Raw genomic sequence first — 26956 nt, 5'->3', positions numbered from 1 at the left:
ATCGCTCCCCAATGAACCTTCGGAATTTGTACCGCGTGTTATTTCGGCACGTCCGACGGTTTCGCTCCACGCGCCTTAAAGCTTCGGCCTCGCGAGGAAAAGGGAAGCTCCCAGCACGCGGAGCGAAACGTCGGACGTCGTGCCAAACTACTACGGGCGGGACACCACGCGCGAACGCGTAGGGAGAGAGCGGTGCGGTGCGGTGCGACCGCGAGAGCCCACGCAGCGGCCGCGGCTTCAATCGCGCCGTGCCGTTGTTCCCGTTGTCGCAGCGGTGCACGACGCGGCGTTCTACGACGAGTGGTGGTTCCTGGTGGTGGTGGCGCTGAGCGGCCTCATCCTCATCCTGCTGCTGGTGTTCGTGCTCGTCATCCGGGGTCAGAGCGGCAAGCACGTGCGGCGCGCCAGCTCCGGTATCTCGCCCAGCGGCACCCCAACCCCCCCCCCCCCCCGCCTACCACCTCATCGAGCCACACTCTCGTCGTCATCACGCCGTGCCGTGGTGGCCTTGGAGCGAGGCGCCCTCGGGCGGTCGAATCGTCGTCACGTCAGAACGTCGTCGCACGGTCACCGAATCGCATTCCTTCTCCTTCTTCTTCTCCTTCTTTCTCATGGCGTGTTTAAAAAAAAAAACAAAGCAGCAGGGCTACGATTGTGTTGTTGACGTTGTAGGCCATTCTGTGGCATCCGGGCTAATATAATTGCTTTTTGTGTTTAGTTTGTCGTCCTTCCTTCCGCATCTCCGATGAGCACGGTTTGGCTACGTATGGCGCGAAAGAAGTTCAACGTACATACGTACGTGGTATCCGGGTGGAGGCCACTCAAGCAGGCGTGTGCTGTATTGGGCAGTCGTCAGTGATATGACTGATGGTTTGCACGTCGCAGAAATCTCAGTTTGGCGAGACGTGAATTCATGGAGGAAATGTCCACACCTTCATGCGTGTGTTCATTCGGACACGCGGTTGAGAGCGATCTCCACTGTCATCGGGGCAGAGAGAAACCGTTGCCGCGTGATAACGTCGTCGCCCTTTCGCATCGTTGCCATCGCGTCACGTCTGGTCATTTTGTCGTCGCTGTCACGTGCACGTGACGTCACAGCGTTCCCAGCATCGAGTTCGCCAGCCTGTCGCCGTGTCACGTCGTTAGATCGTCGCGTGACATCCTCGCATCATCACATCGTTGTCGCACGCCGAGCGGCGATGTTGTACAAGGCCACCTTGTGTGCGCCACAACGGGAAACTGTGTACACCACTTCGACACTTGTTTACTGCGTAGGCTTTCACGACCAATATAATGATTCATAATCGCTTTTGGGGGGGGGGGGGCGGGGGTTAGGTTGTGTAAATAAAATGCGTGTCATAAGCCCGAACCCTCCACTTGAGCTCTTGTTGACAACCTAAGGAAACTGGATGCTCGAATAAATGCAAGACGTTTGATGCAAGTGAGCGTTTATGAATTGGACCGTTTCGGGTGGAGGTTGTTCACGACACTCGTTTCATTTCCACGACCTGACTCTAAAGGAACGAATAATGAATCATACTTTGACACTGTTCGTCATCACATTATTTACACTTTTTTGACACTGTTTACACTATTTTGACAATATTCACTGTATAATGACACTATTGCTACTGTATTATGACACTGTGTACCATCACATTGTAAATCATTTTGTAATAATAACATATATTTTTTAATCGGGCACCCTTTACTTCGAGCCACCTTAAGAGCTTTTTACACGGGACAAGCCACTTACATCTCATCTCATCAACACATTTGAAAGGGCACCTGCCTGGCGGCTGCTGTCCATGTGCCACACAATGTGACTCAGCACGTGGCCTGCAATCGTCCATTAAGTCTTCCAGAGGGGGGGCGGGGGGAGTGGCTGTGATTGCTACTTAGTCTCGACGAGGGGGACCCCCAGTGGCAGCTGTTCCTGTGCTGTGCAAAGTGACTCGGCACAAGGGCCTGCAAGCGGGCATCGGTCTGCAAGTACGTGGCTGCGATTTCCGCTTTGTGCGAAATCGCAGCCGAGCAGACTGACGAGGCTTCCACGTGCTGCGGCATGACATCCCGCACGGCTCGTGCTACTACCGCCACCCCCCCCCCCCCCCCATCAGCAGGTCTGAGCGCCAAGCCGGGCACGCTGGGCCATGAGGAGATGGTGAGCCTAGACGAACGCTTTGCTGCCAGCCTGGAGCTGAGCGAGCGGCGCCTGCCCGTCAAGAACTCCTTCTGCCGGCGGAACGGCATGCACACGCGGTGAGTGCCTCTCCTCGTGGGTGGTGTCGTCACGTGCCCCGGGGGCTACGGTTGCCCCCCCCCCCCCGGCCGCCCCCCCGTGAGATCGTGACACTCCTCGCCCCGCGTGGGAGCGGTTTGCGAGGGACCACGCCGTCACTGCCACCGCGCCAGCCGTTCGCCTGTCAGGAAAGTTTTTTTTCCAGGATATTCCTGGGCAATCTGTAACTGGCGAAAGTCACCGGCAGTGTCACCGTGCAGTAACCCAAGTTTCCTCGCAGTCTTGCATTGAAGGTCCGGGAGACACGAGGCCAAGGTCAGGGCTGGGAGTCTTTTTGGGTCCAGGGTCGGGTCAATGCCACGGTCAAGGCCAAAGTCAAGGTCAGGGTCAATGTCAAATTCAGGTCACGGTCAAATCCTCTCGGACGTTGATGAGCTACAGTAAACAAAGCTCACGTTGCAGTCTGAAAGCTGCCCAAAACTTGGAAACAATCAACAACTAATACATTACATCTAATCAACCTGATTAAAACTACATTTTGGGAAAACAATCTTTACGGTTTTTTTGCAATTAAAATGAGTAGCCAATTTATCTATATTTTAATGGAAATTAGATTTTGTGAGAATTTACACATGTCCACTGCAGAAGACGGCCCAGGTCTCCCTTGCAAAAGGGGTCCTCAAGAGTTCTAAACGGCTCCATATTTCGTTCTTTCATCTCCTGGTTCAATAACGAATACTGCTACCCGCTACCCCCCCCCCCCCCCACCACCCTGAAGGCCAGGGCCACTCATGAGAGCTGAGAATGTCCTTGAGTCGACCTTGAGGGAGAGGCCTGGTCTCGAGGACTGCTTTCTCACTCCCGCCACAGCGCGGCATGAACACACGGGGGGCGGTCGGGCGAGCGTTGGAGCAAACCGTGCCCCCCCCCCCCCGCAGACCCCCTCTTTTGCTCTGCCACGCGAGCGCCGGGCGTGAGGATTGGGGCCGTCTGTGATTTTCCGCATCGCTTAACACCGGTGGTAATGCAATTGCAATGCCGCATGCGCGCGTCTGCGCGTGTAAATCTGGAAACCTTCTGATAAGCTGGGCTATCGCCGTATAGAAGTTTTGTAGAAGGAGGGGGTGGGGGGGGGGGAAGCGTATATACTATCTGCTGCAACCGTGCATTCAAAGAACATCGCGTGACATCAGTGGGGAGGCTGGGGATCTCGAGAGAGGAGAGCGCGGAGAAAAGGACGAGGCGGTGCAACTGCTCTCCGTTGTGCAGCGAATCGCAGCGCGTCCGCGCGTATTTGACTTGGCGTGACAATCGTCTAATTTCGCCGCTAAGTTACCCAAGTAAACGTTGTTTGTCGTTCCGTGGGCCAGCGCTTTAGTTGCAGCCGCCTGGTTGGAGCTGTCTAATGAGACAAACATTATTAGGATTTCGTGGATGAGTGCGTTCATTTCCCAAATTCACCGTTCGCTGTGGTAGCATTTTTTGGTATATTTCATCCAATTACCGTGTAGATTATGGTGGCGCAATTGCACAGTCGTTAGCGCAGCTGTGTTGTGAACCCAGCAAATTGAGCTTCATTCCTGGCCATGGATAATTCTATTGAGGGGCGCATTTGACGCTTTTTTTTGCAGAGGTTCACGGTTCGAATATAGCGGCCGCCCTGATGAATACCGCCGGTGTATTAACCGTATTCACTTTGGACGTTGAGGATCTTGTGACATCATTCCAAAGATTCGGCCTAGGCAATTGTGTGCCAATATCTTGGTCCAAATCGGAAAATAATGACCCGCAAAATTACTCAAATGACTAAATCGCAATGTACATAGTAATTATCGCCCTCTTCGTGAAAAACCTTGGCAGGGCTCTCCTGAAAAAGAGTAATGAGACTCAGTGATGCTTTCATAGGTAAACAAACGTAGTAATAATACATTGTGAGTGGCATCTGAACAGGTCCTGGGGCCTCCCATCATTCACCAACCCAGACTGACCATGAGTGACATGGCATAGGGACACCTTCATAGAGCAGTGGATTTACAAAGGTCTGTTAATTATGCATTATTATTATCTTGCAACAAAAATATACCGGTAAACACAAGAGTAACACACGTACATACGTAGGTACATACATAGATAATACAGGTTTTTTTTGGGTTAGATCGCGTAAATATATAAATGTGTCGTTACACCCGCCACCACCAGTACAGCACACCAGTGTGTTGGAGAGCAAATCCACAAAATGTACAATATGAGTACGACTTTTCGCCAGCAATTACAACTAGCATCATCAGGCGGACAGTCAAATCTGGCGGGTTTAACGAAACATTTCTATTTACGCAATCTAACCCAAATAAAACTTGTATTAACGATGATGTCGGTCACGAAAGCCTACGTGTTAAACCGTACGTACGTAGAGTACTGGTGATTCCATATCATCGTAAACTGTTGCGTATATTTGCGTACAGAAATAACATACTCGGGCGTAGATACACGCAGATAACACACGCGCACACGCATGCATAAAACAGCAGTGCAGTCATAAAATCTGTGGAGGCCGTTTGGCCACGAGGGGTCCATTCTGAACGGCCGTAATTCATTTTGGATTCCGTTCCGTCAGTCCATGATTTGCCGCATTCTTTCCATCGAGGGAATTTGAAATTGACTGAACACAGCACCGCAAAAAACGAAAGCCTCTCAAACTGAACTGACGTACACCCAGGGCTTAATTTTCGGCCGGCTCTTGGCCTAGGGGTCACCGACCCGGAGAGTAATTCCACACCCAGCACACCACATCCAGTATACCTTCTCGGCAGGGCCGGATTAATGCAGGGGCTTTAGGGTCGGCAACCTGCGGCCTTGGATTTTTAGGGGTCCTCAATATAATATACACGGCTAGAGTTGTTGAAACACAACACTGCACTGGAGCACTTGTTGGTAATTATAATTATTAAAGCAGTTGCATCGAAATGTGAATTACTGCCAGTTCTATCGCATTTAAAAAACCGGAAATGAAACATTACCCGGGGTAAATAACGCGATGGAGTGTTTGCCATCGGCCATCGGCCATGGGTGGCGGGAAAACAGTGAAGGGGAAGTAATTGAAAATAGAAAGAGGGCCCCCCACTAAAGCATAACAGCCCCGGACCCCCATCAAACTTAATCTGGGCCCCTCTCTGTCACACGATCATGGCTGTCGCTCACGAGTCACGGGGCCACCTATTCCAGTCAAGTCTACCGGTAACCCAGAAACTACTGAGTGAGAAACGTCTGAGCCCTGAGTACACCTGGAAAGCACCTCGACACTGATTTGGCTCCCCGCGGTTAATGAGCATCAGGCTTTTAAACCGAGAGATTGCAAACAAGAAAAATCCACGCAAATACGTGGCCTCCTGCCATGAGATGAATTTAACCTTGTATGGGATTGCGTGCAATTAGCCATTTACATCTGTTTGCATTCATGTGTGTGTAAACAGCGGTTGTAATGATAGTTCACATACACGAACCAGTGCCTCCCCCGCCCCCCCCTCACAAGGGGAAGAGCTGCCTAAGCTTCCTTAAGCTGTCTAATTATTTCCTGTTGGAGTTTACTACACAGAGACAAAGACCCCCCGTAGAGCCGAAACAGACTTGGGGCAAGTGCTATCAGCGAGCACTTTTTGATGGCAGGCAGGATACACAAGGAGATGGGTGGCCACTACAACCCCTAGCCGCCTTTGTCTCCCCAGTGCTGATGTTTAGACACTGCACCAGGTACTCACTTAAGGCTGATCCGACCTAGGGGAGGACCAAGACCGGTTTAAATATTCGTCACGGTTATTGGTCGTGAGCAGGAATCGAACTCGGGTGGCCCCGTTCAAAGCGTGGCGCGCTAACCACTGAAGCACCACTCTCCCACTCAACAGCACAACAACGATAACAAATCAGCCGCCATTCGCCACCAAGTGGCGGTGACGTCACCGCGGTGCTTAGTGCCAAGCCGTGTGCACCCTTAAGGCCGTGCGTGAACTGTCGAACGCTCACTGGCAGGAAGGAGGTCGTGGAACAGACCCCCCCCCCCGCCGCCCCTTCAGGTGCCGTGGGTTGACTGACGGAGGTGACCGCGCGTGCGCTCGGTCGGCGAGACAGCGGACATCCGAGGCACATTCCATCAGTTCAGTGCGATGGTCCACATGCGTCGACTAGTGGGAAGCAATGTACGTGCACCTGCGCAGGCAAAGTTAGTCAGGGCAATGCTCAACGTGGGGGCTATTTGACCGCTGATTCATCGCGCCGGTCGGTGCGGGGTGTTGAAGGTGGGGAGCAGAGCCACGGGAGCATAGAATTACGGTACAACAATGAATTTGTTTGCACTGCCCACCGCCTGGCCTAATAACCTGCCCATCCAAGGGCCATCCAAGGCTCAACGCTGCTTAGTTCCAGGCATCTGATGCGTGGAGGAAATCCACCGACACACACAGAAGGGAGTAACAATCAGGAGCCTCCACACACATATCAAATAGATGGATTCAAGCATCCGTTTCTGACCTGCCGTCCCCTGGGTCAACGTTGCATCGTCAGTGTCATTGTCCAGGCTATTAGAGCATTGTGGGACTCTGGATCAGATGGATAAGATGCAGATGTGGAGTCCCATCTGCCAGCAGTGGCATGAGCCATCAATTACACTATAACCATTCGACATAAGAAAGTCAGCAGTGTTTTTCAGGGGTGACTGGCTGCGGGGTGTCTGTTGGGGAAATTTATCCTGGGGCTAATCAACACATCAACTATACAGTCTTTTTCTTATTTGCTCATTAAGCATATAAAAATCAATTTTCGACTCATTTTCTTTGCAAAAAAAGTTCATTAAACTTGTACGCTTCATCCAAAGGAAAATAAAACTAATTAAAACTGTTTCATTAACAGAAGACACATTCTTCTCACTGTGTGTCTCGCTCGCTGTCTGTACGTAAATAAGAGATGACAAGCAAATAGGCTGAAGGAAATCAGAAAGCGAAACTCGGTGAGCAAATGACTCGGAACGAAGCCCGCCCGTGCGCGGGCTTCTTCTCGTGTCTGCCCGAGCTGTGATATTTGCAGATTTGGTGTGAGCCACAAAACAAACACGGGGGCCCATTAGGCCACACAACCCCCCAGTGGCGGTGACTCGGCTTAAGCGGTCGTAGCAGCGCGTTTTGCCCGCCTGTTCTGCAAAGGTTTTGAATCCCGCGACCGCCTGCACGTTAATACAACGAGCTTATTAATACATCAATGAAGACCCCACCGAGTGGCTCAGTGCGGAAGAGAGCATCGGCCGCAGTCGCAAAAGTTGCGCGAGTTCCAGCCCCGGTGGGGGGTTGGCTCGGCCCATCATCTGTCCGGGGTCGATATCATTAGCACTGGCTTCGTGGAGGAGTCAGTCAATGGTGGTTGTCCTATGGAGAGACTTGCCCCCCCTCACCTCCCATCAGAAGAACGTGTAATTTTCCCACCACGAGCTGAACCTGTAAACGGGAGATGAACGCTGCTTCAACGCTCCTTCGAGCAATACGTCACCGACTATTAAACACACACACACAGCACATACGGTCTGCGTTCACAGTGGACGTCACGGGATGCCGTGACATGGAAGAAGAGTAGGGCCCACGTGTGTGGCAGCGTCGCCGTCCAACTTTGCCAAGTGATATTATTTTGTTAAGTTACTCACATATTAGTCCGCTGGATGAAGCCACACAGCAGCATGGCCCCTTGCTGTGCACCGACTGCAGACTCTTACAAGTCTGGGCAACACATCGCCTTCGCGATGGCCACGTGCTGCAACAATGTTTTAAGTGCTTTGAAAGAAGGGCCCATTGCCTGACATCCAGCTTTGAAATTGGCATATGATTAGTTACTCGACTGAAGCTATTGGATAACAAACCCCTTCAGTCATCAAAAAGCTTCGTTTATTCAAGGGTATGCTTATGCAAGGGTTTGTTTTTCGAAGTGGTAGTCTGTTTCCCAAAAACCCTTTTTTTGTTAATCCTCATCAGACCCTACGGAGCAAAGTGCAGTCTCCAATCGCATTATCCACATGCGCTCGCCGGCATCTCTGTGTGCCATGGAGAAGGGCCATTGCCTGTAAAGTCGCCGATTAAAAAAAAAAAATCATATTCAGGCCACAGTGTTATTGACGAATGTGTTGCGTTGAGATTTTTGTCGTGGTTAAATGTGCTGTGTGCACCGCTGCCAATGCACCAGCAGCAGCATCACCGCCACCAAATAATTTGCCAACAGAATGACGCGCGGTTACAAAGAGCCCGTGGTTTAATTTGAGAGGCACACTGCTGCCTGTGGCGGGCTACAAGGCCACGACAAGAGACCCAACCCACATCTTTCCTTTCCCTCTTCTATTTCCCCTTCTTCTGTTTTGCCCCGGAATGTGACACGACTGCTAAAAAGCATGGAAATAAATAAAGAAATATCAGAATTCCTGAGGATGCGCAGCGGCACTCGTGTGTGTACGCGCGTGCGTGTGTGTGTGTACGCGCGTGCGTGTGTGTGTGTACGCGTGCGTGTGGGTGTAAGCACACATTACACACAGTGGGGGCGGTAGTGTAGTGGTTAGCACATTGCGCTACGAACCCGGTGACCCGAGTTCCATCCCCGCTCACAGCCAACAACATCGTTGACAATTATTCGAGCGGCTCCTGGGCCTCCCCTACGTCGAGTGGGCCTTAAACAAGCACTCTGTGCGGTGTGTAAACGTCAGCGCGAGGGAGGCAAAAGGCTTGGTGCTGGCCACACCACCCCCATTTGTGCCGTGCCAGCCTTCAGAGCTGCTGCTCGCTAACAGCACTTGCCCCAACAGGCCGTTGTGGCTATACGGGTGATCTTTGTCCTTGCGCATGTGAGCGAGCACGCGCGCGCCTGTGAGCGCGTCGGTGGACGAGGGTGCACAAAGCCGGCGATTTACGGCGATGTCCCTAAAGGCGCTGGGCAGGGACACACACACACACGGGAGCTTTTGTTCTCCGTGTCCCGGCTACGTGCGGCCCTCGCGGTCTGGAGATGTCGTTTGCGTGGAGATGCTGCTACTGCTGCTCTCCGCAAGTGCCTCTCGGCAGCCCTGGCGTGACTCCATCCGTCTATCGCCACAGTCTGGCTCTCTGTCTCCTCCAGCGATGCTCCGCTCCCCCACCCCCCCCCCCCCCCGCGCCCCCTCTCAACTTTGGAGAGAGATGTTTGAGAGAGAAAACAAGTAGCTAAAACTTTGGAAATAACGCACGCTGCCGTGCTTGTTATGGTGGGTCATCACGCTGTACTTGCAGCGCAGAGGACCCCGGTGTCGATTTGATCTCCCGGCCTGCCAGTTTAAAACTCTGGGCTATTTTGTTTTTCACGTATTATTTTTTTATAGGCAATGTGCGGGCCCAATACATCACGTTGTGACCCACGCACACACCGTCAACATAAGCCACACCGATTCTGAAAAGCCAAGGATATAAAGATGCGGAACAAATCTCGCTGCCCCATCTGGGCAAATTTCTTAAATCCACCACCCTCTGTCCACCCAGAGGAATTGATCGGTACACCACAGTCGACCGGCAGATCGTGTGTGGTGGAGAGACAATGGTGGGTACTCCCATCTCTTCCAAGACGTCTGGCCAGTGTGGAAGAGTAGGCCAAATTCCCTCCGGAGGGACACTTCTAAAGCTCTCCCGGGATAGGTGCCCTTCTATCAGCAGTGGCGTGAGCAGGCAATTGCACGGCTGCGCCTGTACCTCTTTCATCAAACCTAGCGTGTAGCTTTTCGCTGTACAGCTCTCTGACGGGCTTTGGGGTCGTACCGAGCGTTGTCTGGCACGATGTCGAACGTGTTCAGTTCCTAAGGAAGCTCCCAGAATGTGTCGCAAAACGTTGGACGTCTTGCCGACCAACACGGAGTACAACCCGAAATCCCGTCGGAAAAATATTAATATTAAACGGTCTGTTTGTTTTTCTTTCAACGATGATGAGAAGATCAGTGTAGTTGGCGTGGAGTCCTGGTGTAAGGAATCAAATTGGTCCTCCGCTATCCAATTTCCCCCAGTAGCCCAGCTCCTGGGCCCCTCCAGCCCATGGTGCCCCGGTGCAGCTGTGCACCGCGTGCACGCTCGAAAGCTGCACCGGTCTACGAGTGCGTGCTTGTGTGCGTTTGTGCGACGTCACGCGCTCGTGATGTTGCCGCGTGCGTTTTCACGCGTGCTCTATTTAAATCGCGCGGGATAATGCGATCTGATTTTTTTTTTTGTCGGGAGTGGCAGTTCATAATGAGGACGAAAATCGATTTGGACTCTTGATGTATTTGCCTGATTGCGTGTGCTATGCTCGAGCGTGCATGGGTATGCTACTGGGTGCATCGGGAGAAGGCGGCTCTTGGATTTGTATGAAGAGAGGAGCCCCAAATCCTTTCGGCCCCTCGGAGAGTTGATATTTTCGCTGAACCCACTCTTGTTAAGAGCCGGCTGGCTTGCGATAAACAGGAAAGCCGGTGACGGGGTTGGGGTCTGGTTGCCAAAGGAAGGAGAGAAGTGGGCATGGGAGGCTTCGTTTAAGCGCTTGAGCTGAGCGAGATCACTTGGGGCCCGCAGCGCAGCCGCTGTGGGCATCGCTGTGTGTAGATGTGGCAAGAGCGTGATCGATCATTGCATTAACTTCTATAACCTATGCAATAACCACTTGGAACCCATTTGCTAGTGAGGCACTCTGCAAATTCGGAAGTGTAGCTGCACTCCTGCATGGAGATATGTTTGTTACAGCAACCTCCACTCACGCTCATAGAGATCTGTTAGCTACAGCGACCTCCACTCACTTTCATAGAGATCTATTAACTACAGCGACCTCCACTCACTTTCATAGAGATCTGTGAGCTACAGCGACCTCCACTCACTTTCATAGAGATCTGTCAACTGCAGCGAACTCCATTCGCTCTCATAGAGATCTGTGAGCTAATGAAACCTCCATTCACACTCGTAGACATCTTATTACATCGGTAATTGCCGGGTCGCTGTGCATCTGTCACTCCGTCACCATCGACCACCGGGGCCCAATTCTGCAGGCGGACACGCCCGGGCCTGCAGAGAGTGTAGGGCCTGCAGAGAGTGTGGGCCCTGGCCCCTTACTGGGGGGCTCCATGAGTCTGGACGATGCTCGCGATGGCTCAAGAATTGGTTTGGCAGAGCGTTTCGTGTCCGGAACCACAAAAAAAACACAAAAAATGAGAGAGAGAGACAATCTACCGAGCAGCTGGGTTATTTTCAACCCTTAACCCTTTAGCAGCAGAAACCCGCGCAAAGATCGGCCCGACCCTGCGGTAGCACGTGAGCTGATTTCAACGGGTGGGGGGGTCGTACACAAAAAAAAATAACTCAGGGGGTGCGCACAACACAGTGTTGTACAAACTGTAAACAAATGTTGAAAACGAAACAGAATGGGTGGAGATGCGACCTTCTTTCCACCCCGCATGCATTCCGCTCTCAGACCCCTTGTGTGTGTGTGTGCGCGCTGCATGCGAGGCGAGGCTGCGACGCCCAACGCTGAATTGTGCCAAGTTTTTGACATTGTGTCTGGCCGCCTCCAACTGCTGCGAACAGTCTGTATTCCCATCAAATGATGGTGAAGAATTAAAATAATTGTACCACAGCAGATGAGCCAGGGCGTGGTAGTGCGAGCAGTGAATTACAACATTCCTCCAGATGCAAACGGCGTTTTTTTTTTACATTGTTTACAATAGTATTTTTTGACACGAATAATTTATAATGGAGTGCTAAGCCTTCAGAAGGTGGGGTTGTAAAAGGAGGATGTGGGACTCAGCCCCCTCCAGCTCCCCCGATGCCACGGTGCCGGCCCTGGCTCTCAAAGATGTATTTAGAACATTCCCAGAAGGCAGCCTTTTTTTATCTGACGAACAAGGGAGAAGTGCACTCGTCTCCAGGGATGACATGATCACATACAACAACTCCAAAGCATTTGCACACCAATCACTGCTTTAATGCAGATGGCTTGCTAACAGCCTTATATAACAACCGGCTAATCTGCGTGCACGTGCATGGGTAGCGCACTGCGCCACGGAAGCGGCAACCCAGGTTCGATTTCCACTCGGGATCGATAACGGTGGAGAATATATCTTGATCGGCCCTGGGCCTGCCACAAGGTCGACTTGGATTTTAATGAGTACCTGGTGCAGTGTGTAAATAACATCACAGTGCTGCGGAGACGGAGTCGGACGGGCATAGAGCCGGCCACCAAGCCTCTGGGTGTGCCATAGGGGCTCGCTGACAGCACTTGCCTCAACCATCTGTGAAAGGCTTTACAGGGGGTGGGGGGGTGAGGCTTTAGTCTTCATATGCCCAGAAAACGTCTGGCTTTACATGTTCCAGCAGCGCAAGCACCACAGCGGTGGGATTACATGGGGGATGCCGATGGATGCAGCAGTGGCCGTGAAAGGTGTGTAGCCTCTTAACGCGTGAGAGAAATAAATGGGGTGGTATCGGCGAAGTACAGAAGGAAAGGAGAAACCTCCATGCTGAAGAGTGACAACTGCTCCTGTTGCAGAGGGCAGAGAGAGGGACGCATGGATTAGAGGACGTCGTTCAAACTGCGAGGGAATAATTAAGTGGGCTTGGGCAGAACACGTGATGAGGTCACGCTCGTTACCCACAAAGTGCTCGCCACAAATGGACCACGATACATTTGCTGATCTCGTCAAGGAGCATGAACCACCGTCACGCGAACTCCGATCATCTGCCATCATCGCAGCAGCGGCTTTTGGCTGGGCCACTGAACAAAGACGTGTTGCCGCATCGCGCGCTTTCAGATGCGCTTCTGCGGCCGTCGGGAACGCTCTTCCTTCCGATATGAGGAAGCCACTGGAGCCATGGCAATACAAAATCGAGGTTTAAACCATATCTTTAGAACTGCTTTTTGTGTTCAGTTTGTTGTCCTTGCCCCTCACCTCTGATTAGCGCGGGTGGTTACGTACGGCGCGAAAGAAATTCAACGTACGTGCAGTATATACGTCACGGCTGGAAGGGGCATTGGCCGACGGTCAAGGAATGGAAACGCATCTGAGAGGAACGTCTCCCGGGGAGACAGAGTCATGAAATGAGCTCGCGCGCAGGCGCTAGGTGGATTATCGATTTGCGGGATCGTGAGAGTTAGCGACGGCTTGGGGGGGGGGGGGGGTTGGGGGTGGGTGGGGGGGGGTTCTCCATCCAGCAGTGGAGAAGAAGAAGACTGACAATGATTTTTTTCTTGGGTAGAATCGCGGATGGCTGTGACCTTCTGTAGAGCCCCGTGCATGAACCTCGCATGGGCCGTGGTGAGGTTTGCAAATGCAGTCATTCATAATAAAGGTTTTTGGTTTAAATCGCGTAGATATAATTTAATATTCTGGAAAATCGCCCGATGATGCTGGATGTAATTACCAGCGAAACGTCGTACTACTCAAATTGTCAATGTTGTGGATTTACTCTCCAACACACCGGTGGGCTGAAATAGTAACTAATTGGCGTTTTGTTTACGTGACAAATCCCTTACTAATTGGCTGTGTTGGTTGGATGGTAGAGGGTTACGACACATTTATACTGGTACGATCTAACCCAAAAAAACTTTATTATGAATAGTACTGGTCGCGAAAGCCTCCTACTTGTTAAATCAAATGCAATCATGTGCAGCCTAGCGCCTTCACTCAACCCCCCTCTATCCAAGTCGTTCCCAAGAAAGTGAACGCACGGATTCTGTGTATGCGGCGACAACACAACGCATAAAATATCCATTTGAGTTAATTACATTCGCGAAGTTCATCCCCATCCTTCGATTTGAAAGAAGATGGAATTTGTTTTGTTTTTTAAACATGCGAAAGCAGGAGTTCGTTTGGGCTAACACTTGAACAACGAACTTGACAGCTGCCCCTGCCTATCTCTTTACCTCCAGAGAGGACTTTGGGATTGTTTTGTTATTATCGCCCTATTATTAATGTAGTGAGTTCAACTGAGTCGCAGACGTACTCTTTGGAGGCAACACATTTATTGATACCAATACAAAGAGGTAACTGCCCCTTAACCAGATAGCAACCTATGGTGGTGGACCACCAGGCTAACTACACTAATTACACCGTAACTAGCTACGTAACCACCAGGCTAACCACACTAATTACACTGGGAATAGCTACAACAGACAGGACCCCCGCTTGGGTGCAGGTTCTCCTGTTGGTAACTCTTCTCGAACGTAGAACGTAGATTCTTCAGGATGGACAACCGCAGCCGGTTCCTCTCGGGGACCCGGCTTAGATCCTCCATGGTCGTGGCTGGCTCCGCCCTTAGCCAGGACCACCTTCGAGAACCCTCGAGCACGATCTCGGCCCTGACACGTGACCATCCCCTATCCCCCACCTGGGATGCCCTGTGTAGATTTTACCAGTCACGTGTCCTTCGGGCTCAACCAGAGTGCCATGGCCCTTAGTAACCCCATTCCCATAGCCGGCACTCTCACACCCTATCCTGTAGGGGTCGGCACTGCACGCAGAGCGTGGTGCCATCCAGCACTGCCAATCAGTGCTCACCGAGCCCCACTAGGGCCGCTACTGCACCCACATCGTAGTGGTGCCCGCGATGTCGTTACATCGCACGCCGTGCCTCTCTAGGGCCGGCATTACACAGTGACATCCGCGATGTCATTACATTATCATTGTAATGATTTCATCCTGTGCTACTGCCCGCCTAGGCATCCAATATCTTAACACAATCGCATGTCATCGTAAAACGCTTTGAGCACTAGATTATTTCATGTTTATTTTGAAACGTTCCCATCCTCTTTTTGGTGGGAGAACGGAAGAAAAACATTCGGCATATTTCCGATTAATTTAGTTGTTTTAAATTTGTGTGCGTGTGTGTCTGTACGTACGAATGGGGAGCGGTAGGGTAGCGGTGACCACGCTGCGCTTGGAACCTGGCGACGCGAGTTCGATCCCCACTCACGGCCAACACCATTGATGACTTTCTGAATGTGTCCTGGGCCTCCCCTAGGTCGACTCAGCCTCGAATGAATACCTGGTGCGGTGTGTAAAACATCGCCACTGGGGAAACAAAGGCGGCCGGGCGTGGTGTTGGCCACCCACCCCCTCGTGTGCCGTGCCGGCCTTCAAAGGTGCTCGCTAAAAGCACTTGCCCCAAGAGTCTGTTCAGGCTATACGGGGGATCTTTGTCTTTTGTACGTACGAATAGGGAGTCGCGGTAGCGAGATGTAAACTACCTCACCTGCCATGCAAAAAGTTGTGGGTTCGATCTCGACCCACGACCTTGACGCCTGTACATTTGCAGTTTGCAAATCCTCACCGTGGTCACGGGGATTTTTTTTTATCCGGGGTCCTCCAGTGTTTCCCTCCACATTTAGAATCAACACGCGTTTAGAGTATTTCGATGCTATACATTTCCACATGATAAGCCACTTGGTTGGGCTATCATTTGTGGCCAGGTCGTTTCTGAAAAAGAGATATGTAGCGCAGTGGGCCTTAGCTCGTAAAATTTAGAAAAAAATTTGTCTCGTTTAGTGGTTCGTGCACTGCGCTACGAATCCAGCTACCCGAGCTCACAGCCATTAACAGTGGTGAATATTTTAACCAATTCCTTGCTCACAGACAATAACAGTGGTGAATATTTGAACCAATTCCTTGCTCACAGCCAATAACAGTGGTGAATATTCGATCCAATTCCTTGGTCTCCACGAGGTCAATGCAGACTTAAATGAGGACCCGGTGCAGTGTGCAGTAAAACATCAGCACTGGAGAGACAAAGGTGGCCGGGCGTGGTGCTGACCACCCAACCCCTCATGTGCCGTACCAGCCTTCATAGGTGCTCGCTAGCATCACTTTGCCCAACAGTCTGTTATAGGCTATATGGGGGATCTTCGTCTTTATCTTTGTATGTGCCACTAGGGTTTGCTCACTCTTATCTGCTCCTGGTCTTTTCTACAGCCGGCACAATTCTGGTTGAGACAATCTTTCTCCCAAACAGGCCAAAAGCAGAGTTCTCACATTATATATATACATAATATATAAATACATTTAAGTATGGCGAGTATGTGAACAAGCAAGCTCATGTATAAACGAATAGAGAACGCCTTCAGACTCTGCGATGTTGTTTAGCCCAAAATTGCCTGTGTCACATTCATTTTCCCCATCGGCGATATACAAAGTCGCAACACACTCCGCCTGCTTGGGCACTGCGGCGAATGCACACGCGCGCGAACACGCGCACACGCACACACACGCAGAAAAAATCAATGCTGTATCAGAATATCATGTTTTCTATTGTATTGCTGCGACTGCTGTTGCTACTGCTGATGCTAATGTAGCTGCTATAGCGATGCCGCTTCTGAAAGTAATCCTGATTCTGCTGCTTCTGCTAATGATGATGCTGCTGCTGCTTCTTCTACTGATGTTTCTGATACGTATTTATTTTACCACGCGCTGAAATAAACCCACTGAGACGCGTGACAACAACGCCGCCTCTTTTGCGAGGACAACCTGGGTTACATCATGAACAATTTAAGAACGCATTATTTCTTAAAAATGAAATAAATTATGTTTTACTTTTAAATTTACCCAGTGGACTGCTCCTTACTGCTGCTGCTGCTACTACTTATGCCATTGCTATTACTGCTTTTCCTAATTTTACGACTGCTGCTGCTGCTGCTTCTAGTATTCATGTTTACTCTTCGCTGCTGTTGCTCCTGCTGTTGGAACTGCTGCTCCCACATCCTCCTGCTGCCTCTTATATCTACCGCTGCTACTGCTGCGACCGCCTCTCCTATTCCTTTCCATTCCTGCCGCTACTGACGCCGTTTCTCGCTGCCTCCTCTGGACTTGCCACAGGGCGATCTGATTAGCGCCACTTTCTGAAAGGGCGATCGAAGGGGGCAGGGGAATGGTTTCCGTCTGATTGCATTGCCTCGCGTTCCTCCCCAAGTACCCTCACCCCTTCCTCCGCGTGTGTTATGGGGGAGGGGACAGCCCGGGCGGTGTAGGCCTGGCCTTAATCTTTTTTTTGCCAACAATTCAGAAGCCAGGGAGGGGCAAACGGGGAGTTTGTGAGCGAGGGTGGGGGGGGTGTTCCGTGATTTTCCTTCCTTTATTTGTGTTGCCTCGTTCCAACGCAGCTGTGAAACAAAATGCTGTGCTGTTTGTCTCACTTGGTGCTTACCGGGGGGAGCACGGGGGTGGGGGGGGGGGCTTTGTTTCTCACTGAATATTCCCCTGGGTTGCTGGTTCGACTTACTTACTGTAGTAGGCAGCGCCTTGCGTGATGAGCAAGTAGCCACGCAGCCATCAAGCGAGATGTCTCCCCGATGTGGTGTGCCGGGCGCGGAAATATTTTCTGGGTCACCGACCCAAACACACCCGGCTGAAATCAATCCCTTGTCCTCGTGCTCCCCGGCAGCACAGGATTTCAGGGCTTGCTGTCACGCACGCACCCACTGCACCCACGCACGCACGCGCCCGCTGCACCCACGCACGCACGCGCCCGCTGCACCCACGCACGCGCCCGCGTGCTTTTGTGGCTCACAAAGCCGAGGGGACAAACGCGGGGTGGTGGCGAACAGCGCTCAGCTTTGTCAGAGCAAGCGGAGTCGTTTGCGCTGAGCGTTCGGAGAAAAAAATATATATTTTCTCTCTGAAAGACAAAGATCCCCCGTATAGCCTTTAACAGACTGTTGGGGAAAGTGCTGTGCTAGCGAGCACCGATGAAGGTCGGCACGGTACACGAAGGGGTATGGTGGCCAACACCACGCCCGACCGCCTTTGTCTCCCCAGTGGCCATGATTTTACACACTGTCCCAAGTAGCTCATTTGATGCTCAGTCGACCTAGAGAACGCCCAGGACCGATTCAGATAATCGTCGCTGGTGTTGGCCATGAGCGGGTATCCGTCTCGGATCGTGGAATCCATAGCGCAGCGCGCTAACCGCAACACTACCGCACTCTCTCACACACACACGTGCTCGGTGGCTACCGGGGCGCCGTTATATTCAGGGATTAAGTCCTCGCTGAAAATGTTCCGGGTCGCTGGTCGATTTAAGTAAGTGGCACGTGCCGAGTAGTTGGAGCCGTCGCAAGATGTATACCGGGTGCGGCGTGCCCAGTGAGGAAACATTATTCTGGAGCACCGACAGAGGCTAAGCTGGCCGGGATGAAATGAAACCCTGGTGACATCACAGCGACGTGAGCCCAGCTCTCCATCGGTCATCCCTCCGGAAGGGACCTGTGTCTCGTCGCGTTCTCCGATCGTTATAAATTTGGTTCGTAATCTTTTCGCCCTTTGTCAGTCCACTGCTGGATGAAGACCCTCACTTCCCGCGCCGTGTCAGCCGTGCCGCTTTGTTGACCACACTTTCAGTGAGGGAGGGTTGGTAGAAGGAGGGCAGAGGCCGGGTTCAGATAACTGCACACCGCTGATGTTACTCGCGTAGTCTGTCAGTGTGCACGATCGCATGACTATGTAGCAACAACTGAAATGAACCGCGCTTTTTTTCAGTGTGACAGTCATTCAACCTTTTCATAGTCTTGACTGCAAAAAACAACTGCTGCTGCTGGAAGACATTGGTTCCCTAAGCCATATGGGCCAAAGGACAACACTATTCAGAGACAAAAAAAATGTTGTGTAGAGAAACAGATTTCCTGTGGGTGTATTATATATTTGTTACGTTACGTGTAAGTAATTATGGGCTTGGGAGTGGAGCGGTTGCGCAGTGGATGGCGAGCCGAGTTCGATTCCCAGCCGTGGCAAACAGTGCCGAATGATATCTGAACCGTTCTAAGCACCCAACCGCTCCCGCAACACCACCCAACCTTCACCAGCCCACACTGACCAGCGTGGTCAAGTATGGTCAAAGCGACGCCCGCGACCTATCCGGCATGGAGAGGAGACCTTCATCCAGGAGTGGATTGACAAAGGGGGGTGCACATTTAAGCTATTAACTTAAAATAGGTACGGTTAACATTCCATTCGAGCGGTTAGTGGAGCGGTTAGTGCGCTGCACTATGAACCGGTCTACCCGAGTTTGATTCCCGCTCAAGGCGAACACCAGTGACGATTATTTGAACCGGTCTCAAGCCGTCCCAAGGTCAACTCAGCCTCAAATGAGTACCTGCTGCGGTGTGTAGTAAACGTCACTACTCGGGAGACAAAGGCGGCCAGGCGTAGTGCTGGCCACCCACCCCCTCGTGTGCCGTGTCGGCGGTCATAGGCGCCCGCGAACAGCCCTTGCCCCAACAGTCTGCCATAGGCTATAAGGGGGGGGATCTTTGTCTTTGTACGTGTCTTCACCCCAAGACTGTTTTACTCTTTGGTGTTGCCCGCTTATGCGAGTGTTTGTTGGCGGAGGTTGTGTTCATTCGCCATCGTGTTTATGGCCGTTTTATCATTTCTTTTGCGGCCGTTTTCTCAGCGAAAATGCCGTGATCGTGTTTCTGCATACATGAACGACTTTTATTTGCTTTGTAATCAGCTCAATTTGGCGATTAAGTTCAGCACCCAGACATGTAACATCGCAAGTGCCATGTGATTGTTTAAATTCAACATTTACGCGCAACAAACAACGAGACCTCATTACAGCCGGGTGCGACGGATGGCGAATATACAACAACAACAACAAAATGGCAATTTTATGATTCATCGCCACGCTTTAATTTTTTGTTTAAGTTTTTCGCTCACCAGCGTTCTAAGAATGCCACTGTCAAGCGGCGTGAGTGAAAAATCGTGCGGGGGATGGCAAGAGACACGTTTGGACGTTTTGCCGTCGCAGGATTTATGGGAGGATAAGTAAAGCGGTAATTGTTTGATTTTCGGCCAAGACAAAAAAAAAGTCACGGCGGAATGGGATTGTCATGTTAAGCACCGTCAGTGCGGCGACAAACCCCACCCCCGTGCTTTTCCTTAAGTTGCTCAGGCCTCGCGTGTATGTTGCTCAGACACGTGCGTGTGCGAGTGTGTGTGCGAGTGCAGAGGCGAGCGGTAGTGTAGTGGTGAGCGCACTGCACTATAACACCAGCGACTCGAGTTTGGTTCTCGTTCGTGGCCAACAACAGTGACGAATATTTGACCAGGTGCTTAACCTCCCCTAGGTTGGCTCAGCCTTAAGTTATGACCTGGCATGGTGTGTACAAATCTGCAACTGGGGAGAAAAAGGCGGCCGGGCGTGGTGTTGGCCACCCATCCCCTCGTGTGCCTTTATAGGTGCTCACGAACAGCACTTGCCCCAATAGTCTGTTAAAGGCTATTTGGGGGATCTTTGTGTTTATGCTTAAGTGTGACTACACGTATACCTGCCTGAGTACAAGCTGAATATATATAATATTGCCAGGAAGTGTGTTTCACGTGCATTGTGTATTACCTGCCAAAGACCAACAGAAAAGCAACGTGTGCATATGCCTAAGGTGCTTTGAACATGGACATTGGCTTTGAACATGGACATTGACAAAGAGAACAGAGCAAACGCTGCGATGGGCACAAAGGAGTGTGGAGAAGTGCACGCTTGTAATTGGATGGACAGGAAAGAGGACAACATGGATCACAGATCATCTGCAGGTTCCAGACATCAAGTTGGAGACGTCATATTGACTGTTGAGAAAAGTAACTGGGCACGGAGCAGAATACAATGCTTGGGCAGGACACGTCACTGTTAGGGGCGATGGGCGGTGGTCGAGACGGATGGCGGAGTGGCAGCCGAAGGAGGGGGATGCGCTCAAGGGTACGTTTGTCGCTGACAGTCCGAAAGCGAGATGGATTAGTGCATCGCGAGAGAATGCGAGCGGCGGGGGGCATGCGGAGGCCCTAATCCAGCAGATCACGGTGGATAATCGTGAACATGTGCGCCATGTGTGTATTTATATGCGCGCGTGTGTGTGTATGTGCGTGTGTGTGATTAAGCAGCTCGCCTCCGCGGCCCAGCCCCGGCAGCCTTCGCTACTCGGATGAGGACCTGCCCTCCGAGTACGGCGAGGTGACCAAGTCGGAGCCCAATGGCAGCCTCAACGAGAAGCTCTCGGAGATCCCCGAGTCTCCGGTACCGTCCGCCGGACCTCTGCACTCACAAGCCCTTCCGCTGTTTCCGTGTGCCTCTTTTCCATTGGCACATCCGAGCCATGCTAGTCTGGAGACCTCACAGTTGGGGTGGTCTTCCACTGGCTATAAGCTGAGCCAGAAGCAAACCTTGCTTCATTGGCCTCGCAATGTATCTGAATCTGACTCAGTGGCAAGCAGGGCCAGGGGCGGAGCAAATGAGACATGCATGGCATTTGACGTCAATTAGAAGGCTGGTAGGACACATCATTGCCACGCCATTTAATCCATCTCAACTCGTACCCTACATGTGACGTCAGCAGCACGGCTCGGGTTCTGCAGTGGAAAAACAAGCTGGCACCTTCACGACCCGTACCGAGCCGCCTCCCCGTGGCCCCATCGTGGCTTGGTTGTACAATGGAGAAGGCATGTTTAGTCGCCAGTGCTATCAGGCGTGCAGGCAGTGCAACTGCACCGTGTCCCACGGGCCAGATGTGCTCAGCTACAAAAAGAGAGAGAGAAATTTGTCGGGAGGCACCATTTTATTCCTCGCACCAGGGCGCATGCCAACCACGCTCCCGCCATGGTCATCATCGTCATGCTCTGCTTCCTTACTTTACCAACATGTGCGGAACAACCCGTGCCTTAAGGGGCCCTCAATTGAGACAGAGCGATGAACGGTATAATGGACAATCTAATATGGACAATCTTGTCCATTATCGGTAATTTTAGTTTATTATCACAAGTATCGTTAATGTCTTCGTGAATTATCACTAAATAAATTAAATGTCAAAAATGTATCGCTTAAATTTAGTTCTACCCTTGACGTGGAAACGTCCGTAATTGTTATTACGGAAATAATATTTTTTAAATTTAATTAATCGTCACCGTCTCTAGGTTGTCGCTAATTATTGTGAGCTTCCATTGCGGCAGGTTCGCGTCTTCCTGAACGGTCGCGGTCGAACAGTCTGTGCCCGTCCAGCTTGACGTCTGTGACCAAATATAGTCGCGACGAATGGTCACGTGTTCCCCAAACAAATTAAAATTTATTTTTCTTTGTTTTTTTCGGTAAAGTCACGTAGAATGAGGATAAAATAATAAAATAAGACAATAAAATTCTCACGACGTTTCGGCCACAACACAAGTAGCCTTCTTCAGGTGAAGGAACAAAACTGTCGGGACGACAGAGCTTCATTGAACGCTGCTAAGATTAGTAGCGTCTTTTAAGCTTAAAAGACGCTACGAATCTTAGCAGCGTTCATTGAAGCTTCAAAGACGCTATGAATCTAAGCAGCGTTCATTGAAGCTCTGTCGTCCCGACAGTTTTGTTCCTTCACCTGAAGAAGGCTACTTGTGTTGTGGCCGAAACGTCGTGAGAATTTTATTGTCTCATTTTATTTTATTATTTTATTCTCAGTCTACGTGACCTTTACCGAAGATGAATCCTTGCAGTCACGAAAGCTTTAAATCGAAAAATAAAATTTCTTTGTGAACCATCCAAATAGTTTCGGGAATTAAATTCACGTTGTTTTGTAATGCGGGCGGCAGCGCCACTCTACAAAAAAACCCTCTGCGGTCGTGAGACCGGACTCGTTTACGTGAAATGTTTGACGTGTGCTCTCCCTTTCATTTGAACGCAAAACACATATAAAAAAACAACAAGAACAACAATCCACGTGTTCGCCATGAATGTGTTCTTGCCAGAAAGTTTTTTTCTGCAGAAATTGAAAACCATCCATTTTTTTCCCCAATGGGAGCCGAATATTACTTGAAAGGAAAAGCGATTAAGAGTCAAAGGTGTGCTCCAGTAAACCTCTGTGGCCGTCGAATCTACTTTCGTGAAGCACTTTGCCCCATATGTATTTTAAATCGTAAATTAAACAGATTTTTTTTAATACCCATAGCAATGCCTTTCATCAAGTAACTTTTTTGTTAAATATATTGTACTTTGTATTAATGGAATGGATATATTTATATAATTTTGGAAAGATTAAGGCGCAGCCCTAAATTTTCTTGCTGACGCCACTGCTGGCAGAGGGCCTCGACCCGAAGGAGCTCGAGAAAGTAGTGTTTTTAGCCTCCTCTTCTACCCTGACCAGACGCCTCGGAAGAGGTGGGAGAGCACCCACACTTTACCCAACCTCATGCAACCTCACGCAACCTCATGCAACCTCACGCAACCTATGAACTGGTTTACACTGTTATCCTGCTGCGTGGATCGAGGCGGTGTCGGGGGGGTGGGAGATTCAGGCCACCTTCCCCATTTATTTAACTGCCACGCCGGGAGATAGCATCGAACTGGCGTCATCTAAATCGCAAATCCGATGTGCTAACCATTACTACACGACAGCATGTTGGTTATTTTATTTTATATATATGTGCGCGTGTGCGTGTGTGTGGTGATTAATTTTAAACCCTAATAAGAAAGTGCCAATGTAGTTTTAATTTGATCAGTGCAGCTTGTTACATAGGCACTGCTAACATTTGGCGCGCATAAAGTGGTGATTGAAACCGAGTGCTCTGTGGCTTACCCAGATTTCCCATCTGCCCTGCAGTTGGAAAATTGCATACCAAACTTTGTTTTATATTAATTGACTTTTGTTTGACTTATTTTCTTTTTAATCTAAGTAACCAAAAGTGCTTTGTAGCCCCATATATGGAGTTGCAAGATGTTGTCAACGAGCAATTAGCAAAACGCAACATGCCATCTAATGCTGACGCGTTTTAACATTCAGCATGGTGTTCCTTAAAGAGGGTCTTCTCATTCCTTCTGATCGTCAACAAGCTTTGTTCCTGTTGGGAATGGTTCTCGCCGGGTCCTCCAGAGCCCAGTCCGAGTTGTGTGCAACCGTCATGGGGGTTGGTGGATAGACAGAGAAGTATCTTCCGTTCCTCCCCTTTCTGCACGGTCTCCCCGTTGCAAGCTCGCAAGAGAGAGAGAGAGAGACAGAGGCAGTTTCTCAATGGGCTAATGTGCCTACTGTAGCATATTGTGCTGTGTACTTGTACGGTCTTCGTTGTCAATCCACTGCTGGGTGAGGGACTTCCCGCGGCGGGGGGGGCGGGGGGTGAGAGGCGGTTATTAGACTTCGCCAAGCTGGTCAGGGTGGGTTTAGTCTAGGCGGCAAGCACGGGCGTGGGAGCATAGTACATTACAAAGACGGATTTACAGCACGGCTCATCGACTGCCTACGGCATCACTCTGCAGCAGCCTATGATCACCCGTGGCATCTATATTTTTGTTTTCCTCGTGTAAATAAGTACGTTTATATTTACACCAAGGAGGCGTATTGTTCTGCTCATCTAGTTTGATGTGTCATCCGTGGTAGTCACCCGTCCAAGCACACTGCAGGCCAAATCCCGTTTAGCTTGCGAGAGCTGATGATATCTGGAGCATTCCGAGTAATTTGGCCTGAGGCCTGGTAAAATTATGGTTGTCAACATTCCCCGTTTTCCCACGATAATCCTCTTTTTTGAGGTAGCTGCCGCTTGCCTGAGATATCTGTAAGGCTTCCCGGGATATTAAGAAAAGAGTAACGCAGCACTCGAGACAATGCCTACACATGCAGCTCCCCCCTTTCGTCTGGCATTGTGAGATATTTCCCTTTACATGACACGCCTCGCCGCTTTCCTTTTTTTTTGCACATCAAGAACTGGCAACCCCAAGTAAGTAGGGAGACTTAGCTGAACATTCCTTTACTTCCCACCGCATCGTCTGCCTCGACAACATGCACTCCCCCCCCCCCTCGTGTCCCCCGTTTCACCGCGTCCTCTCAGCACGTCTCCAAAGCCACTTGCAGCCAAAAGATCCATTTGGTCGCAAAAAAAAACAGCCGCAGCATGTTTCCAGAGAGGGCCCCTCGCAGTGCCGTGATTAATTGTAGAGCCAGGACGCTTACACAGGAAGCATCCAGATTCCTTCTGGACCCTGAGGGTCTCTTTACTTGGAAGGCCGCTCCCATCCCTCGTAGCCTCTGCTGTGCCGTTGACCCCTTGATCCGATGACCTAGCAGGAAATCCCAGCTCTCACAGTGTGTGTCTTCCTTACGAATACCTAATTGATGATTGGGAGGTAGGGGTTAGGTAGTTGTGGTGGTCACGGTGGTGATGGTGGTGGCTGGTGCGGTGGCGTTGGCTGGTGGCAGTCGCAGCAGTGGTTGGCGGTGGCTAGTGTTAGCCACCTCCAAGGTAAAACTAACCGTGACATTTCAGAAGAAGAATACGATCTCTCAATACCGCAAGAGAGGAGAACAACATGTGAATGCGTCGCCTTGAGCGGTTCATTATTACGCAACTGAGAAAAATCCGGGACCTTTAATTGTCTAGAAATATTCACAGATTTCCCAGGGCAGCAGCTGCCTCAACAAGGGGAAGATTTTCTGGGTTGCATGGTGCCGTACGGGGGTTGGTGGCACACACCTGGTAGCTGCAGTGGCTGTAATCACAACATTGATGTTGGAACTTTGAACTTGAAATGTTAAGCGAGTGCAGAGGTCGGGACCCGGAGCCATCCCTTAACCAGTCACCAGGATTTGTAGGAAACAATAATATCAATGTGAAATCGTGAGCACGTGTATGCAACTGGCAGAGCGTGTTTACCTTCTGTCATAGGAAATTTAGACCTTTCCCTGCTTAAAGGTATAGGAATAAAAATAGTAATGATTAGGCCCCATGCTACTCCACGACCGGATGGAGTCCTAACCACGCCATGACGGACATGGAGCGGTAGTTTGACTATACTTCACCAAGCTGGTCAGGACGGGTTGGTGAAGATGTTGGCTCAGGCAACAACAAAAACCGGTTCAGTTATCACTCATCACTGATATTAGATTCGAACTCAGGTTGTGCCTCAAGTCGCCTGGTTCGTAGCACTACGCGCTAATCACTTGCACCACCGCTCCACCCGTGCTTGAGATGTGTTGAGCCGGGGTGTGGGGACCTCAAACCTGCGGTCCGGCACTTTGGCTGCAAGGGTTGGTGGATCACGTACAGCTGGGTTCCGGAGGTTCCCGGCCAATGCACAGCACGGTTGGTTGTCCACCTTTGTGGCTCCTCTTTGTGCTCACACCGCTTTTTTTCTTCTTCTCGCACAAACAATTAATTCCAATGCAGGAACCTCCTTTAAAAAAAAACACACAGTCTCGAGACTCAGGGAGGGAGGTAAGATTTTCCAGATATTATTATAGTTGTACAGTGAGGGAAAAAAGTATTTGATCCCCTGCTGATTTTGTACGTTTGCCCACTGACAAAGAAATGATCAGTCTATAATTTTAATGGTAGGTTTATTTGAACAGTGAGAGACAGAATAACAACAAAAAAATCCAGAAAAACGCATGTTAAAAATGTTATGAATAGATTTGCATTTTAATTAGGGAAATAAGTATTTGACCCCTCTGCAAAACATGACTTAGTACTTAGTGGCAAAACCCTTGTTGGCAATCACAGAGGTCAGACTTTTCTTGTAGTTGGCCACCAGGTTTGCACACATCTCAGGAGGGATTTTGTCCCACTCCTCTTTGCAGATCTTCTCCAAGTCATTAAGGTTTCGAGGCTGACGTTTGGCAGGTCCGGAGACTGGCTAGGCCACTCCAGGACCTTAATGTGCTTCTTCTTGAGTCACTCCTTTGTTGCCTTGGCCGTGTGTTTTGGGTCATTGTCATGCT

At 50.5% G+C, this 26956-nt stretch overlaps 1 protein-coding gene across 1 annotated transcript in view; it reads left to right on the top strand.

Annotated features, from left to right (window-relative positions):
- LOC116946075 (protein sidekick-2-like) overlaps positions 1 to 26956 on the top strand; it is a 494081-nt gene that overhangs the window by 447993 nt on the left and 19132 nt on the right. The window contains 3 exon segments of the mRNA XM_076069895.1: positions 273 to 413; positions 2124 to 2262; positions 21162 to 21297. Of these exon segments, the coding sequence (XP_075926010.1) occupies positions 273 to 413; positions 2124 to 2262; positions 21162 to 21297 (416 nt within the window).

Source organism: Petromyzon marinus, chromosome 26 (genome assembly GCF_048934315.1).
Source record: "Petromyzon marinus isolate PM22_M1 ecotype Great Lakes invasive population chromosome 26, UKy_Petmar_22M1.pri1.0, whole genome shotgun sequence".
Lineage (NCBI taxonomy): Eukaryota > Metazoa > Chordata > Hyperoartia > Petromyzontiformes > Petromyzontidae > Petromyzon > Petromyzon marinus.
The sequence above is the reverse complement of the archived record's forward strand: the minus strand, read 5'-3'. Positions and strand labels throughout refer to the sequence as shown.